We start from the raw sequence: 19,398 nt of genomic DNA, 5'->3' as shown, positions 1-19,398 counted from the left end.
TCTGTCTGTCTGTCTGTCTGTCTGTCTGTCTGTCTGTCTGTCTGTCTGTCTGTCTGTCTGTCTGTCTGTCTGTCTGTTTGTCTGTCTGTCTGTCTACCTGTCTGTCTGTGCATCCCTATGTCTGTCTGTGCATCCCTATGTCTGTCTGTGCATCACTATGTCTGTTTGTTGGTCAACCTGTCAATATACAGTCGTATAAGCTTATTTGTTATATTATTTGCTAACTTCAGCTGCAGTAAAGGCGGTTATACGGAACTCTTCGGCTCTTTCTCTGGATAAGGATGAGCTCTTGTTGCAACAAGGGAGACGCAGGGCGGGGTTCGTACTATTTCCGCATCAAACTTTGTCCTTTATTTAAATTAATGTTTTACAATATCTTGCAAGTTGGGTTGAACATATGTATTTCAACTCGATTGCATCGAAAGCCTAAGTATTATTGAAAACAAATGTACTGCTCTCGCTCTGCTATTACTGTAGTGGTTTAAACGTCAATAATCTTGTAAATTCATTAAATTTAGAGTTTTAACTCATTTTAAAGTTGACTGCAAAAAATTATTTAAATGAAAAACGCACAGAAGAAATGTTATAAATAAATAAAACACGTTTTTTGTAGTTTAATAACCAGATGTTAAATATTAACCATTAATTATTGTAATTTTCAATATAAATATTACTTGTTTACCCATTTACGCAATTGACATAATTACACGGACAACTGAAAGGAAAGGCGAAGGTATTTATAGTGTATATTAGCAATGTCAGGTCAAATACGAGCGAAAAAAGCAGTCGCTCAACATTAACATTAGCATCCGTTTTGATTCAGTTTCGCAAACCTTTCTTTTCTTTAACTTTGGAACACCACATTTATTAAAGTGACAGCTTGATATCATCGTCGAGACCGTTAATAAAAAATGTTTATAAAAATATGTGCTCACCAGTTATAAGTCGAACGTGTGCTTTCGTATTTACTAGTGCATGGAGCCTTTGTTAAACCATGTACACTTACTATATCATGAATTGAAAACATGGATAATATCGCGTGATAAATCGTTTAACATACATGGAGACGATGTATTCTCACAGTTCAAATTTTCGTAACAATGGTATAATGAATATGATATTTTAATTATTTACATGAATGGGCGGTCTGACCCGCTTTAATTTCTTAATAATCTTCTCAAATACTCAGGGGGGGGGGGGGTAATTAAATACTGATAATAGGTTCCCATACGCGCATAGCTCGTCAAATTTAAGATGATGACGTGCCTTTATCCTTGCACATTGTAGAATACCCCATGAATGAAAAGATTAGTTTTTGTGCTATTATAAGCTGAACAAATGGTTTTTAACATTTAATAAATAAATATACCTACAGATTGCCATAAAGAATATCATTCTTTAATATTACAATGGTACCTGGTACACACAAGAAATAAGTCGGGCGTACGTCTTATATCTGTCTTAATATGTCATAACAAATTTTAATTCCAATACATTTTTATACGTGCAACTGCTTCTCACCAATAGTTATAATCGTGATAAATCGACTATCTCCGGAATTCTCCGGAATCCTCCGTTATAAATCGTCTGCTGATCCAGAGTGCAACAGTTGTAATGTATTCATTTCAGTATTGATATGAACTCCAATGATATCATTCGCCGTCTTTAAGTGTAAGAACATATTCGTCATACATGTCTTCTTAATATGAAGTAACAACCTTTGGTAAGACAAAGCCATTGTGCGTAACTTATGCCAAAAAGCCTCGTCACTATCAATTTAATGATGGCGGGCCAATCTCACAAGTTTGCTTTGTTACAATACTTTTCCCAATCACTGCGATCAATTTACTTATTCACACTTTTCTTGGGATAGTTTGCAAGAAAAAAAGAGTGACTGACAACATCCCTTCACGAATCAGAGGAAGTGGCATAATGGCCTAAGAAATAATATCATGATCAATGACCACACAATGCATGTGGCCTATAATCAAGCCTCGCGATCCTCGGGTGTGTAGTCCAGCGCTGTTATAAATGCATTACCCGGTTACAAGTAAAATATTCGTTTCTTGGTTCCGTTGCCAGCTCGGAGCCGTTACGGTTTTTCATCCTGTTACGCGGATCCGCCTCCATATATGTCAACCCATTCATCGCGCAGGGTAAACGTCGCCAGAGTACCGGAAGTTCCATCGAGAATGTCTTGATTGCAGCGACTCTGGGCGAGAAAGGAAGTCTGAAGCCGAAGTCGGCTGCTTCCGGTACATCGCGACGCACGGCGCCGTCCCGCATGTCGGAGGTAATCAATTAAGGCCGCTGTGTAGTAATGAATAGAGATTCGCTTAGCGTTCATGAAGTTCTGGGTTCGATTACCACGCATGCGGCGTATGTAATACATGTATCTGGTTTTTACGCACCAATTATTTGTTATTCCCAGGATACGCTGTTGAGATGTTCCTATTAGTTTACAATGTACAACCATTTGGATTCGAGTGTTCTTAAAGTGCGTAAACAGCGTCTTGATCGCATGAAACCGCATAAACATACTTACTTGTGCAACATTTTGTTTACGTACATTCTGAGGAATAATAGTATGTGGTAGCTCTTCACACTAGTAAATTGAAGGTTTAAAAGGTAATTGCATTAAAACTTACATAGTACCAGTTTGATTAGAAAAACAAAAGTTTTCTTACTTGTTATAACTTAACTCTTAATTAGGCCTACGAACCGGTGCCCGAACAACCAGAAAATGATGCAAGTGACGCTGAATCTGACATCATGATAGGAAATGATACGGTAGATGACGTCAAAATAAATCCACAAACGAAAGGAGTTCATTCATCCCCATCGAACAGCACGCCTAAGCTGCCACCTGATGTCGACAAAGTCGCCCGCGAAGGCCAAACAGAAACCCAAGAACGTACACAGGAAGCCACGCCGGAAGTGTTAAGTCGTCTGCACACGGCTACTCCAAAATCGCGCCAATCCAAAAGATCCCAGAAGAAAAACGCGAGATCTCGTCTGGGAAAGTTTGTTTTGAACTATGGTAGGCGATAACCTGTATCGACAGGTTCAAAACATCTATTATATTTTTGTAATGTAGCTTTTTTTCACACTATAATTTCAAGCAGTTAATACATGTAATGAGGTCCCCGCTTCAAGCCGTAAACTATATGGCTATTGTTTGGGTTATTTAAATGAATATTACACATTTTCATTCGCTCAAGCGCTGTTGAAAGTGCTCATTTTCTCACTTTTAGCAGGTAGTCCATGTGCAAGCGAACATCAATGAATGTTTTTAGATGCATGTACATTGATCTAACTCGCCCGCGTTGAAACTGTATTCTTCTATGTGTCCGACGCCTAAACGAGAACGTCTTTCGCGCGCGTAAAACTTCCCTCAAATAGCGTTTTTGTCACGTTATTGGCACTGAACGCTGAACCAAAGACGCAACAATAAGCCGTGGTGAAGCATATTTTCGACTGGAAACTCTGAAAATCAACATGATAAATACGATAAAAAATAAATTATGGTCCGTACTCTGTGAAAAGAGGGTTTAATGCATGCGCGCAAGGTGACGTTCCAGATTATAATGTGCAGTCCGCACAGGCTAAACAGGGACAACCTATTCGCCAGAACTAGATTTTTGTAAAGACGAGGCTTTTTTTAAACTACAGATATCATAAACGCGGAAAGTGTCGTCCCTGATTAGCCTGTGCGGACTACACAGGCTAACCTGGGACCACACTTTGCGCACATTCATTTAACCCACTTTTCACAGAGCACGGCTCATATATTATTGCACAGTAATTCTTGAATTCTTCCGCATTCAGATCTAGTTCTCGCACAAGCTGATAATATTTACCAAAGGAGTCACATTTTCTTTTAAAATGCATTATCCAACAACGGTGTGTACCTACGTCGTTGTTTTCTAATAATAACAGAACAATAAAAATTGTGTACACCTTTGTCTTCGTCGTCTAATAATAAAACAACACTAATAAAAAAAATAAAGTATCTTTCAATCCCCTTTTATCGTTTCAAAATAGACCAAACACTATAAATAAATGCACGAAGAACGAATTCTTGGACGCATTGAAACATCTTTCGCGTGTTTTGAATCGCGGATCGAGCAGACATTTGCGGTCACGTGACTGAGAAAATAATTTCACGACAACACGTCTTAAACAAAGAAAACATTATTTTTCTATTACTATATCCTTTTATCTTTAATTATACGGATCCCAATTAAACATTAGCTGTTATTTCAGAGAAAGGAAAATATTTCGACGAAGAGCCGCTGTTAGACGAAGACAACGTGTTCAGCGCGTCCGTCATAGCCGACGAGACCACCGACGTCATGGTGATCAATGAACACACGTTCAACGAGTTTGTTAAGGTAACCACTATACCATATGCTATGTCAAATATTATCCGGAAAATTTAAGTTACGCTTAAATGTGTCTTGTTCTGATAAAACTGGGCATAATACATATGCGTAAAGTGTCGTCCGAAATTAGCCTGTGCAGTTCGCACAGGCTAATCAGGGACGACACTTTCCGCCTAAACTTGATTTTCGGTAAGGAGCGACTTCCTTGAAACTAAAAATACCATAAAAGCGGAAAGTGTCGTCCCTGATTAGCCTGTGCGAACTGCACAAGGTAATCTGGGAGGGCACTTTACGCACAAGCATTAAGCCCAGTTTTCTCAGAACAAGACACATTAATGTTTGGGCCTTAACAACATTTTTTATCAGTCTAATCTGCTATTGTCAGAAAGACCGAATTGAAATGTGTATCACTACTGATTTTTTTCGGACGATGCTTAGATCATTCTTCAAATGTCGCATTCTTATAAACAATACCTATTTTTGTGGTACAATGTTGATTAATTCGGGCACCGCACAAATATTACGAATATTTTACAGAAAATAGATAAAGCATCGATCGCACAGGTAATGTACATTTTATATGCAATGTGATTAAAATGACACTTGCATATTTTCATCATCTTCTGGACGGAAACAGCCACGACGCGTACGAGCTCATGAAAATATTATTCGTCTCCATTTTCTTTGACGCTATAGCGCGTGTTCACACTGACAGCGACCACTTAAGTTAGTTTTGCGTTTTCAGTATTTTATGGCATAAACGTATTCAACATAGTATGTGACAAAATGATTAATCTCACTGATTGTGTTCTATTTCCCACTTAATATTCTCGAATAGTCAAAATAACAAAGATAATAAATGTATCTTTCCTCACCCAGTCGCATCACGAGAAAGAGACGACAACTATGATAAACTTCGTTGACGTGCATCCGTTCTTCAGTGGTCTCCCTTTACAAACACGTGGTATGCTGCAGATCGGACTGAAGATTGAGCGCCATCTTGCGGGAAACTTTATCGTCAAGCAGGGCGATGCCATCAATAGACTGGCTTTCATAGTCAGGTAAATTTAAGCGTTTACTATTAAAGCCGTGTCATGCAAAAATGTGTTTTATGCCATATGCTGCCAGCGTAGCTCCAGGGGCTACCAAGTCCGTCAAAAGTTCGCGCAAGGTTTAGCGGTCTCATGAGCGGCTAGCAAAGCGCTGCAGCATATGACATAAGATCCATTTTCGCATGACGCGGTCATATACATTTTTTAAGAAAGTAAATACATTCGTTTACACACTTTTTTAAATTTCACTCAGCTCAGTTTTGGGTTGAGCCGTGAAGTTATTTCATAATTATGTACGTATGTGGTGTGTATTTTGCTTTGCTTATCCACGTATCTACCAATACATGTCCATCTCAAAGTGCATATTGCACAATGTCAAATGACCATTTATCATACAAACGTAGGACCGTTTACGGCCTTCTGCTCCAATATCCAGCGGAAGTGCGGAGATGATCGTGGAGCCGAGCCGCCACCGCCTCCAGTACCCGACCTACTGGCCCTTCGAGGCGCTTGGGGACGTTTACTACAATGAGTGCGATTGGCTAAGGTAAAGACATCCCTTAATTGCGTGCGGGTGTGGTGTATTTGTATCGTGTCATGTGGTCTTAACATTTGGAATTGATCAATGCTGTGCTTATGCTTAGCAGTAAAATAGCAAAAAACATATCAGTCATGAATTCCTATATCTATTTTACATCACTTCGTTTTCCAATATATCGATCACGGCATAATTTCATTAAACCACGTTGTACGTAGTATATCATAATCTTGCTGTAATTGTATTCTACCACGACGCACGTCTTGTTTTCTACGTACCAAGAAGAAAATAAACAGTGTTTTATGCTGCAATAAACCTTTCATGAAGCCTATTAATGTTAAAGTAGTTTCAGAAACTCCAAGAATAGTAAGACATTGTTCAGTAGAAAGCACATGATGAAAATGGGCGATCTAGAAATCTTTTGACAAAACAAATACTCACTCACCGCAGTGGAGCAGATTAGTAATACAATTGTTATGTTCATAAATTTATACAATATTACCATTTAGTTAACTTGTTGGCATATTGTTTGTATTCCGTCAAAACACGAGCATTTGGTCCACATTAGAACGTTTGTAAACGTTGAAAATATGATTAATGAAAATCGATCTACCAAAACAAATAACCTCTTTATTCTTCAGATCAATTATATATTTTCCCCAGAGATTCCCGCCGGCGGTTCTATCAGCGGAAGTACGAGTATGGAGGAGAGGTTTCGAGACGGACGGCGCGAGAAAACGGCGCCACTAAGAAACAGGAAGTGAGCATCTGCGCCATCCAAAGACGCGAGGTGCTCGGCATAACGGAAATCATGCTAAATCTGCGCACACATATGGCCAGTATGCGGTGCTTGCACGATTGTGACGTGTACACGCTGAACCTGAGGTCTTTCCGGTACGAGTCGGCATTGTCAATAGCGCCATTGAGAACGTGATTTTGGTGGATATACCCTCATTATTACTTCTTGGTTATTTTGTTGTCGGTGGTACTGTTGGTGTTGGTGGTGGTGTTGGTGCTGGTGGTGGTGATAATGAGGATCATGCTTCTGCTGCTGCTGCTGCTGCTGATGATGATGATGAGGATGATGATGATGATGATGGTGATGATGATGATGATGATGATGATGATGATGATGATGATGATGATGATGATGATGATGATGATGATGATGCTGATGATGATGATGATGATGATGATGATGATGACTATTATGATATTGTTGGTGATTATGTTGCTTATTATGTTGATGATTTTGATATTGACTATGATAATGACTTTATTTGAAGATATTCTTTCAAATATTTAACCTCCTTCTCCCGTCTAATTTACAGGAGGGTGATCAAGCGCTACTCGCACGCGGCGCACGTGATATGGGCATACGTGCTGATGAAGATGCAGCACCGCCTCGACTCCAGCCTCAGTGGCAAGGTGCCGCTCTTCAAGACGCTGTATACACTGGCCGAGAAAGAGGCGAAAGAGAAGACGGAAGCAGGTTCATGCAATTTTCAATAACCTCTTGCGGACTTATCCATTGGAATGTATATGTCTATCAAATGCCAAGGGCCTACACTAGCTTGGTATTATATCCGATAGTTATATTTTTCGTGACCCGAAACGTTATAAAATATCATGTTTCCGTATATGCCCGCAAATATAATTTCGGGGCACCATTTTTAGTTCTTAAAAAAATGCATCGAAAATTGAGTGACGTCGTAAATTTGTGCTTAGCGTTCTTTGACTTAAACTTCTTACCTCCCAGTGAGCGTTACGTTGAATGTGGAGCGGCAGCGACAGCGGGAGTCGGTCATGTTGGAGCTGCTCGAGTACTTCAAGCAGGACAAGGCGGCCCTAGCGCCACACAGCGATCCCCGGGCGCTCATGTACAAAGAGCTGATGAAGGAGCGGGCGGCACTGAGGAAGAGCATCCGGGAGAGGACGCAGGAGTTTGGGGGTACTGAAGCTGGGCGCCGGAAGCTTAGCATTTGATAAATAAATTATATATATAATGGTTGGTCAAAAAGGTAATTTGAAATACAAATTTAAACTATTGAACCTTCTTGGAAGTCTGCCTGCCACCAGAATAGTGCATCGTTCCATTAGGTTTAGCAAATATGCTCAATCAAACGCGGGAAGATGTATGTATTTCTAATTATTTGAGTGCGCTACTAGTATATCTATAATATCAATGCTGTCGACCTACATCAGTTTCTCAGTCAGAACTCGATCTCTTCTTTAAGCGCCGGCTCCAAAGTACGTGAGGCGAGGCTGCCTGGCGTCGGTGAAGAATGGCCGGAAGCCGCTGAGTCTGCACCAGCTGCGCGACCCTATGAGCGAGCTGATGGTTAAACTGCGCATGGAGGGAACCTTCGTGTCTAGTCAGAAAGAACTCGAGGAAATGATAATGAGGGTACGTGAAAGATGCTTCAACTTGAGTGTGAATACCGGTGTAACATCCAGTTACCTGGACTCCACATATGGATATCGCTTGGTGAGGCTTAAAAGCTGATTGTTAATACAATACGACTGACCCTAATTATTGCGCCAATCATAAATTTTATTCAAGAAAACTAATTTTGATAACTTTTTATAAAATCACAAAGTAATGTACAGTTTACGAGCATTTGCTTCACCCGCTGCTATTCACTTCAAGTAAAATTGGCTAAACTAAACTTTAGAAAACATTTAAACATGGGATTTGGAATTGTTCTACGAAAATCGGAGTATTCTCATTAAATTGGATATCATTAAAAATGGTGAAAATGATTTTCCAAGTTTAGCCGACCTTCCTTCCATATTTGTTGGCGATTCTAGCGAAACAAATCATTTTAAATGACGAATACTTTAACATGAGCTACTATTTTTGCTGCTACTACTGCAACTAGTATTACTAACACAACTGATACTAGTCCTATTGTTATCACCATTTTGTATTTTATCTCAACAAAATGCAAGTATGCTAACGTGACAAAAAAAACGTTTAGTTTTCCGTGACGCCATTCTGAAATGACGTCGACGTTTCCAACCAAGCAGAACGCGTGCTGGACGAGGAATACAACGTGCTTAGATACCGTCGCTATGGTAATTGCCTTGTGCGTAACTTCGCCAAGATGATGGATCGGCGAGACCCGCGCGTGCTTTTCAGCACGAGGAACCTGGATTACACCTCGGTATGTGCTACGAGTGTAATATATATTCACTTTAAAGATTCTGTTTTTTAAATGTAAATGAAAATTCTTGATTTTGTTAAAAGATTGAAAAACTAAATCGTTACCTATTTAAGGAGTTATAATTTTATTTCAGGTTGAAAAGGATAAATAAAATGCTTGGGAATACATCAATGCAACATTTTTTTCGATGGCCATATTGTGTTTTCCTGTTAATTCACCTTAAATATATAAAACCCCATATGATTGGAGTATTGTAACTTGCATTTAAAATCTTGAGCAGGTCAAGAACCTAGTTATTTACAATGTAGTGGCATTTTATTGTGAATACACCATACTAAGACGATTGTAGCTCTTGAATGTTTTTTCGATATCAAAAGAAGCTTGCACACGTGTTTTGATAACATATTTGTTGAATGATTGATCCATTTCTAAATTCGTCTTATTTGAAACCGTTAAGTTGCTGGACAAAAGTATGTCAGAACCGGATATGACGACTCTGATTCGTGACGTAATACACGAAGAAGATGAGTTTTTCGAGAAGTTCGATCCAGCGTACACCAGCACCCGCCCGGCGACCTTCAAAACTGGCTGCAGAAGTCGGACGACCTTACACCCAACAAGACCAACCACGTATAAAAGCGCTTTTACGAGACCAACCACGTATAAAGGCGCTCTAACGAGGCCAACCACGTATAAAAGCGCCGCCAGTACCAATACATATAAAACACTACAGGTTAGGAACCCAAATCATCGCAGTGCTTAACCAATGCGCTAACTTGTAAAACCTTCCAGATTTGGATGATATATAGTTAATAGCTGCTTATTTTCCTTAATAACGGGAAATTTAAACATAATTGAAATGTTGTATGCATATTTTACGGATAAACTTGTACAGTGAAAAATAAAAACATTTCTTAAGATAAAGCAACCATCATGTTCGAATTTACCATCGTGACGCCAGTGATGAGATTGAGCTACACTCGGAACTATTTACACGTACATGTGTATATTACTGCGCTGAAGGTGATAAGGCGCGATTATATATTGGCAAACTGTGACCGATATTAATATTCAACCACTTCTCATTGCAGTAATTTCTTTGCAAATAACACTTCAAGAACAAGTATGCAACTTATTCAATAATTGGTTTATTTAAACGGCCAAAAGAAATTACCAAAACACGTTCCTTCCATACCTGTAAATAATACATAATGGAGTGTTTAGTCAGGTCAACATACGATTCTACGGTATGTAGTTTACCGTAGAAGCGTATGTTGTCGTGACTGGCAACATACAGCTTTTTATACAATCACAATAATATGCAATTAGTCTTGTTATTCATACTGTGTCACACGCGGCTTAACACTATTGTATTTGATTGGTTGCAGTTTGACCGTCGAAGCGTGACGCCCAACACCCTGGAGAACCGTATTCGAGAGTTTCACTACAAGTATGGAGGGACGGATGAGGAGCTGGATCGACTTCCTGTCATGAAGAACCATAGAGACCTCTGGGTATTATTATTGAAATACTCACTTTCGTTCCATTAATCCAATGCAAATTAGTTTTGCGAAAAATCATACAATAGTTGTTTAAAAATTATTGTTCGGTAAATGCTTTTAACAATACTACATTATTCTTCATTACGGTGTAAATTTTAAGTAATGACGTGCGATATATTTTGACGTACCATGACTAACAATAGTCTGAAAATATCATCAAAATCTATGACAACTTCTTAAATTCCTCATAAGTTGGCATGTACAGTTTTGAATCTCGTTACATGTGGCTAATTCATACACTGTATGGTTTGATCCACGTCATCACGTCGTATGCGTCAATACAAGTTCGCGCAACAACCATTAAACTAGACGATACTTGCTGGAAATACTAAGATGAGTGCAAATATGCAAATTAACGAAAGCTATTATAACAGCGGACAATTTTGTCCCCGATTAGCTAGTGCGGACTGCTCAGGCTAATCTGGGACGACACTTAACGCACATGCATTATGTGGATGCGGATGATCTACAAATGTGTAAAGCGTAGTATATCTATAAATTCGCAGATCAACCCAGACGAGCCGCCGGTTCCCGGCGGGAAAGTGTTCGTCACCGTAGTTCCGTGCGTCTAGTGCAATAAGAACGTGCTGCTCAAGAACCACAGACACATCCGATGTCAGATGTTGCACTCTCTATCCATGGACCGAGTGAAGAATTATAAACCCATGCAGTATTTTAACACCACTATAAACATTCGTTAAGGCAATCGAAATTCAAGCAAAGACTCTCGTAAGACGTCATTACAACGCCAAAAGGACTTAAATTCATAGTACAAAATAAGTTTAACAAATGCCATTCTATGATTCCTTCCGAAATATTCTTGTCGTTTTAAAATTATATAGAAATGTCTAGAATATCGATCGATCTTCTCTCAAATTAAGTTACAACACTATTGCATGTAATTTACAAGATGTTCTAAATATAGAAGTATAAAAATACTTTAATTTTATTGACAAACATAATTACTCGATAATGTCAACAAATAGTGTTCCTTTAAAATTTTAGCACAGGTTCATATGCATGTATTCAAAGGAAAGAACAGTTAAGTCTATAGTTACGAAGCATGTCATAATTATGAGATTCTCTACTCATCCTCTTCTATATGTGTAAACAAATATAAAATTAATCATAGCACTAAACGCATCTTCTAAGATCCACTCATTTATTCTGAGAACCGACGGGGTATTTTCTCCACATTTCATTGGATATTCAGAAATGTCAAAACAGGATAAGCAGCTACAAAAAACATATACACGGGCTATTATAGCATGGAATATGTAGAATTATAAACAAATAACATATAGAGGAACAATCAAAGCGCTGAAGTTATTCGCTTTGATGTTATTCGCAATTACATAACCTTAGACACAATTCATTATTTTAAAATTAAGTTATCGCTTTTAAATCGCATTTTCAAATAAACACAAGCCATTCACATGTATTGAGAGTTTGTCTACAAGCAATTGTCGAGGTGTGTTTTCACTGTTTAGAATACTACGGTTGTTAAATAGATATCTTAGGAAAAAACAACAGGCTCCTTTTTAGACTTAATGAAAATATAGAAAATATAACCAAATTGTATTATGAGATCTAGTTTATATTATATATAAAATATTTGCAATCACCATTTTATGAATATTTAGTTGGGATATCGTATACGTAAAACACGACGAATTTAATTTCATGGTGGACATTTCCTTTACAAAACATGTTTTTAAAACCACATTAAAATAAAAATATACAATACGATAATTGATGAAAATAAGCAAAATATAAATCTGAGATCAAACATTTTACTCGGGAATTATGTAGTCATAAAGACAGCGCTGTTTACTAGCTCTGCATTGTTAATGAATTACTTGTAACCCTAGTAACCGGACACTGTACTTTACATCGGTATAGAACACTAATGTGCGTTTGATATTAGATTGCTTTTTATAATCGGTTTTAGCGATAATTCAGTAGAAGTTGGTTGCGGGAATCTTTTTTATATTGGTTGGTCGTTGTTTAAAGTATAGTTTCTGTTTATTTTAAACTATTTATTTTAGCTCGATTGCATTTATACTATAGTAATTACTGCTTTCGATAATAACATTTCTCTATGTGAAATCGAAAGTACATCGCGAAAATAGGTGACATAACGATATACACACTACAAACAACGCAAGTAGCTTGATCATTATAAATATAATATAAACAATCACTATGCTTGCACAATTTGAACTTCTGGGTTTACCACGTTGCGATGATGATCAATCTACTTGCGTTATATATAGTTAACTGGTAGTTACCTGGTACACATTCCTAGTACAATTTTATTACCGAACATACTGAAAATATTAAAACTTAACAACTCTTTCAAGTAATGTTATATTCCAGTCGTGATATTGTAATCAATATAAACTAACAATTGTAAAAAAAGATGGTATTTTAGAACTTTTATTTTTTTCGTCACTCTGGTTGCAGTCCCTTTAAAAATCATTCTTAAGAATTTCAATTGGTGCATAAAAGACATTTTATGTTTTCTTATGGCACGTGAAATACATCAAAATTACTTTATTCAACCGATTTCAGACGTATTCAATGGTTCATGCTTCATTCTTAAGATATTGACATAAACTGCACTAACGAATTTTGTGAAAGTATTTCAATAACCTTATATATTTGCAAAAATAAAGTGTTTACACTCTGTTCAGCCCGTGTGCAAACCTTATGTGAACCCCGTTGATCCTGCACCACGTATACCTATTGATCAGCAGTAGTTTTATTTCCCCCTGATCTATTTATAGCCACATTACATGTTTTCTTGCTACTATAACAAAACCAATATAAAGACGCAACAAGGATAACACAAGAGATCATGATACTACTATTTATTGACGAAACGAGTGTTCGTAGAGATTGCATTAATGGTTTCAAAACTTTGTAATGTATTTCATATAATCATACTGTATGTAAAGGTAGAACTCACACGCCAGGTTATCCATTAGTTTTTAAGATAGTTTTGTTAATGACTATAACTTAAGAGTTGCACTTGAGTAAATATTTAAGCGCTCAACTTAGTGATACAGATGTCATCATTTCGATTCCAACATTAAAGAGCAACGTTTTAGCATGTGGACAAGTCCTTTTATTTCAACGGATCAACACCCAATACACAAGATGGATGACAAACCTAATCGCTCTGTCCTTTCATTTCAACGCATCAAAACCCAATATACAAGACGGATGACAAACCTAAATGCTCTGTCCTTTCATTTCAACGAATCAACACCCAATACAAGACGGATGACAAACCTAATGTTACAGTACTTGGTTCTTTTAGGCTGGTCTGACGGCAGGTAAAATACAATAAATTGCAAATATATATTTAAATACTATATATTTATGGAAATCAAGAATTCCGTTCATCGTACGTATACAACATCAACAAGGCATAACATCAACGATTGATGTTATAAACATACGCTTGGTCAGCGCTAGAGGGGAATTAGCATAACAAAGGAGAGTGGACAGGTGGACAGGTGAAGATAAATATAGATGTTAGTTTACCTGATATTGTATATGTCTACCTACGCTTACGTACATCTACGAATACGATGAACGTGACAGACGGACCTGAACTGAATATATTAGGTGATGTAAAGTAAAACAAAATCATTTCAAGCATTTATACATTTTATTTATAAATGATTCAATTATCGACCTGTAATATATTTATCATATATCTTGACGGCATTTTTATCTTCTCCTCGTCATTTGCGCAACATTTGGAACGTCTTGAAGCTGTGTTCAGTCGACTCAATGCCCATAATTTGAAGCTTAAGGGTTCAAAGTCCTCGACTTCTATATATAAATGTGCACAAGAAAAAGCGTTATACTGACATGATCAAATACACATTCAGATAATAATCATATGAAAATAGCAAAATACATAATCACATTTGCATACATCAAATGAAACCTTAACATCCAGGTGTCATTACAATACAGTACTGTCAAATGCCTACAAACATATACCTCTATACTATAGCTACACTCAAACTAATGCGTGGCTGTAATACTACAGCTACATGTATATTACTCCATATGAACAATCACAAAACATAACGGCATATCATAACGCTATAGTACAATGCTAATCTAAACTGAAACGGACAAGCTAGAAATGCGCTATTCCATTTGACAATACTGCAAGATACTATCTATAAGATACAGTACACAAACACAAACAAAAGTCAAAATTTGCATACAACAATTGCAAAATGTAAATGTTACAACACTGACAAAATCAGCTCAATAATATGGTAATACAAATAAAACAAAAGTCCAAATGTGCATACTACAATTGCAAAATGTAAATGTTACAACACTGACAGAAATCAGCTCAATAATATGGTAATACAAATAAAACAAAAGTGACTGTGCTGTTCTGTACTGTTGTAATCTCCTCCAAACATCATCACATATAATGCACCATCAGTGTCTTGCACCTATTGCTGTCACTGACCTTCTCTGCTGGCCAACAACAAAATCACCACAGGTAATCTCTCTGCTTGGTTTCCGCTGTCGTGATGTCTTACGCGGTAATAACCCTGTTTCACCAGGCTGTCTTCTATGTGGAGGATGGTATCTCGGTGCACGTGACACAGATGAAGAAGAATCAGAATAAGCATGGTCACTATCAGAAACTGCTTCGGAGTCATCGCAATCTATGATCTGTTCATCTGAATCAATATTCGAATTTGCTTCGCTGGACGTAGCACTTCCAATATTTTCAATTGGCAGACTGATAAATGGTAGATGGTTTTGGTGTAGAAGCCGTTTTCTTCGTTGACCATCTTCCTTCTGCACTTCGAAGACAGGAAGTTCTTGATCCGGATGAGCGAGAATCAAATAGGGCATCTCTTCCCAGATGTTAGCCAATCTGTGTTTTCCCTTCAGACCGACTTTTCTCACAAGTACACGATCGCCAGGTAGTAGTTTACATTCCCGTACTTTCCGATCATGGTACTTCTTGCCCTTATGTCCACTTCTGAGTACAGCATCGTTGTATTTACTGTATGCCTCCGAGAGTACCTTCTCCGACTTCAGCATGTAGTATGAGGTGACGTTCCGCTGCAGTGCTGTCGTTTGAGCCCCAAGAACGCATCTAAAGCCAACCGAGGTGGACGACCAAACATGAGTTGAAATGTTGAGTGGCCTGTGCTGTCGTGTCGCGTCGCATTGTAGGCGTGGGCAAGGCTCGATACGAATGACTTCCAGTCCTTCTTCTTCTCATCTGAAAGAATTCAAAGCATCTGCAGAAGAGTCTGGTTGTTTCTCTCCACATGACCGTTCCCTTGGGCATGGTAAGATGTCGTCTTTGACCTTTTAATCCCTGTGATCTTGCACAGCCTCTGTATCACTTTGAACATAAAATGTTGGCCTCTGTCGCTGTGAAGTCTAACGGGGAAACCGTAGTGCATGAAGAAGTGGTCGTAAAGGACTTTGGCTCTGGTTTAGGCTGTCTGGTTCTTGGTGGGTATGGCCTTAGCAAAACGTGTGAAATGGTCCATTATGACTAGTACATTCTCATGCCCACCCTTAGATGGCTCAAGCGATAGGTAGTCAATGGACACCAATTCAATCGGCGCCGAAGACGTGATGTTCACCAAACCCAGTCGCTACAGTCGGAGCCACCTTGCGGCGAATGCACCGGTCACAACGACTCACCCACAACGCAATATTAGCGTTCATACCCGGCCAATAGAACCGCTCCTTGAATAGGCTTAGCGTCCTATCCCGTCCTTGATGTCCCATGCCATCATGTATTGCCTTGAATATGATCCCTCTTGCAGATGTTGGAAGGACTACTTGATCCACTGGTTCTCCTCGGATTGATGTCATGTGGTACAACACTGCATCCTTCAAAGTCAGGTGCTTCCAGTTCCTGAGATATTTCCTAGCCTCTAAAGAGCAGTTCTGCATCTGAACCTGGTTAAGTATTGTACCCAGAAAAACACAAGTCTTCACTGTCGAAATGGTGGGATCCGCATCCTGCCCTTTGATCCAATCCTGTGTTGTCAGTGCATGTGTCTTAATGGCGTCCACAGGAAAATTTTCAGCTTCGTCATCATCATCGTCCGCCTCACTGGCATCTGGACCTATATCATAATGCGAAGAACAATGTCTGGCACAGAGCATCGCCTTCACCACATCGCTATCAACGTGCTTGAAGTCATCTGATTTGTCTTCACTGCTGCTCCTCTGACGAGACAAAGAATCATCATCAGTGTTCTTTCTACCATTGCGATAGCTTATGTCGTAGTTGTAGTGAGCTAAGGCAGCTTCCCAGCGGTGACCAGTGGCATCGAGTTTGGCAGTCGTCTTGACGTATGTGAGTGGATTTTTATCCGTAAGCACCTCGAACTTCGCTGCATACAAGTAGTCATAGAATTTCTTCGTCACTGCCCATTTAAGTGCAAGGAATTTCAGTCTACTTGAATGGTAGTTCCGTTCGGAGGGCTTGAGACTCCTGTTGGCGTATGCCATGGGTGGGTCTCTCTGTGCCGTCCTCCTGCTTCTGTAGTGAGACTGCTCCAAGTCCACAGATAGATGCATCAGTATGCAATATGAAATCCTTGGAGTAAACCGCGTATGCCAATACTGGTGCTGAGGTGAGCTTCTCAATGATGGTCTCAAACGCAGACTGTTGCTTCTCTCCCGACACAATTGGAACTTTAGGTGATGGTTTCTGTTTCTCAGTCATTGGTCCACCAAGCAAGTCATTGAGGGGCCGTGCGATACTGGCAAACCCTGGGAAAATTTACGGAAATAGCCGGCGAATCCAAGGAAACTCCTTACCTCCTTAACACTAGTTGGGACAGGCCATTTGCGAACCGCATCTATCTTGGATGGATCGGTCTTGATGCCGTCCTCGGACACAACGAGCCCTAGGTAGGTGACTTCGCTTTGCAGGAACTCACACTTTGAACCCTTAAGCTTCAAATTATGGGCATTGAGTCGACTGAACACAGCTTCAAGGCGTTTCAAATGTTGCGCCAATGACGAGGAGAACATAATAATGTCGTCAAGATATATGAGGCATTCTTTGAGATTCATTTCGCCCATGCAACGCTCCATCAACCTTTGAAAGGTCGCCGGGACATTGCATAGAGCAAATGGCATACGGTTGCACTCAAAGAAGCCCAGATTTCCGACCTGGGATGCAGTCTTCTCTTGATCACCCTCCGCCAACTCCACTTGCCAATATCCCGCTTTCAAGTCGAGGTTCGTGAAATAGTGTGAGCCAGAAAGAAGATGGAGTGTGTCATCGATCATTGGAATTGCGTACGCATCCTTGTGTGTACGATTGTTGAGTTTCCGAATATTGTATTAACTGTTGTTGTTATTAACAAATCAATGAGCGAAAGAAACAGTAAAATAACATTAACAATATTTTTTTTTCTATTTTGGCAATAAGAAAGTCTGCAAGACGGGCCACTTTCCTAAAACATTCTGCCCCGCCCTGCTCATCTCTGCCTGGCTTTCAAGGGCCTCTAGTTGGGCATCTTTGAGAGTCCTTAAAGAACAATGTTAAAAAAATATGTAAAAAACACAATGTTCAAAAAGTATGTCACTAAGAACAAGTAATTGATCGTACATTTTAATGTAGAATTCTTTTTTATGAAATTGAAGGTTAAACAAATACATAATGATATCAAGCATTAACATTTCATGAACTTGCCAATTAAAATAATAATCTAACAAAAAGAATAGTCTTGATTTATCAATAATTATAGTAATCAAGTTTACATATTCCAATTAATACCTCTTTCTGCTTCTGTCACTGGCTGTTGAGGCTGATGGAACAGATGTTGCTAGAATTGAACAACAAATATTCGAATATATTATTATTTTAAGTTATTTAACTGAATAAAAGAGGAATAAAGAAGAAAATGTGGTGGTGGTAGTGGTGGTGGTGCACGTGGTAGTAGTAGTAGTAGTAAAAGTAGTAGTTTCGTAAGTATTAGTAGTAGCAGTAGCAGTAGTATTAGTACTTAGCACTAGAAGTGGCAGTGGTTGTAGAAGTAGTAGCACTAGAAGTAACACTAGCATAGTAGTTGTAGTGGTAGTGGTAGGTAGCACTTGTAATGTTATTGGTACTGCTATAAGTATTTGTAATAGTAGCATTACATTTCATAATGTATACAATTCATTTCAATAAATAATATTAGCACTGTTAAAATTTACAAATAAAAAAAAAATATTTCGTACATAGAATGTATTGCTTTGTAGATTTTAGTAATTCTGATTCTGATAGTTTCCCCTCATTGGACCCCTACACATTGCAACAAGACGGTGTCTTTTTGGAATCGCTCATTAAAACGCGGGTAAATTTTGCGAAGAATAAAATACACACATTCATATGAATAGCATGGAACTTATCAAAACCGCATTTTGAAACATATGTATGCATCAAACGTTTAAGTGGTGAATATTTGTGCACCTTTGATATAATTCAAAGGAACAACTTTTTTCTTTACACAAAGCACATGTCAAAAGCATAACAATTGAGTTCACCCAAACATTTTTTGGGACAGTCGCTGTGTAAAGTCAACGTCATTCAGTGTGTGGATGTTGAAGTGGACAATCGAATTTCGGTGCTTGAACGTTAAAGCATTGAGCTTTTAAGTGTATTTACTTACTGTC

At 38.6% G+C, this 19,398-nt stretch overlaps 2 protein-coding genes across 2 annotated transcripts in view; both read left to right on the top strand.

Annotated features, from left to right (window-relative positions):
• The window catches only part of LOC127858756 (beta-1,3-galactosyl-O-glycosyl-glycoprotein beta-1,6-N-acetylglucosaminyltransferase-like), a 311,044-nt gene that overhangs the window by 117,608 nt on the left and 174,038 nt on the right, over positions 1 to 19,398 (top strand). The window lies entirely within an intron of this gene.
• Positions 8,992 to 11,485, top strand: LOC127858761 (uncharacterized). The gene is made up of 4 exons (XM_052396038.1): positions 8,992 to 9,142; positions 9,600 to 9,875; positions 10,531 to 10,656; positions 11,211 to 11,485. Exons 1-4 carry the CDS (start codon positions 9,083 to 9,085, stop codon positions 11,274 to 11,276), a joined length of 528 nt encoding a protein of 175 aa, XP_052251998.1. The 5' UTR covers positions 8,992 to 9,082; the 3' UTR covers positions 11,277 to 11,485.

Source organism: Dreissena polymorpha, chromosome 14 (genome assembly GCF_020536995.1).
Source record: "Dreissena polymorpha isolate Duluth1 chromosome 14, UMN_Dpol_1.0, whole genome shotgun sequence".
NCBI classification, from domain to species: Eukaryota; Metazoa; Mollusca; class Bivalvia; order Myida; family Dreissenidae; genus Dreissena; species Dreissena polymorpha.
The sequence above is the reverse complement of the archived record's forward strand: the minus strand, read 5'-3'. Positions and strand labels throughout refer to the sequence as shown.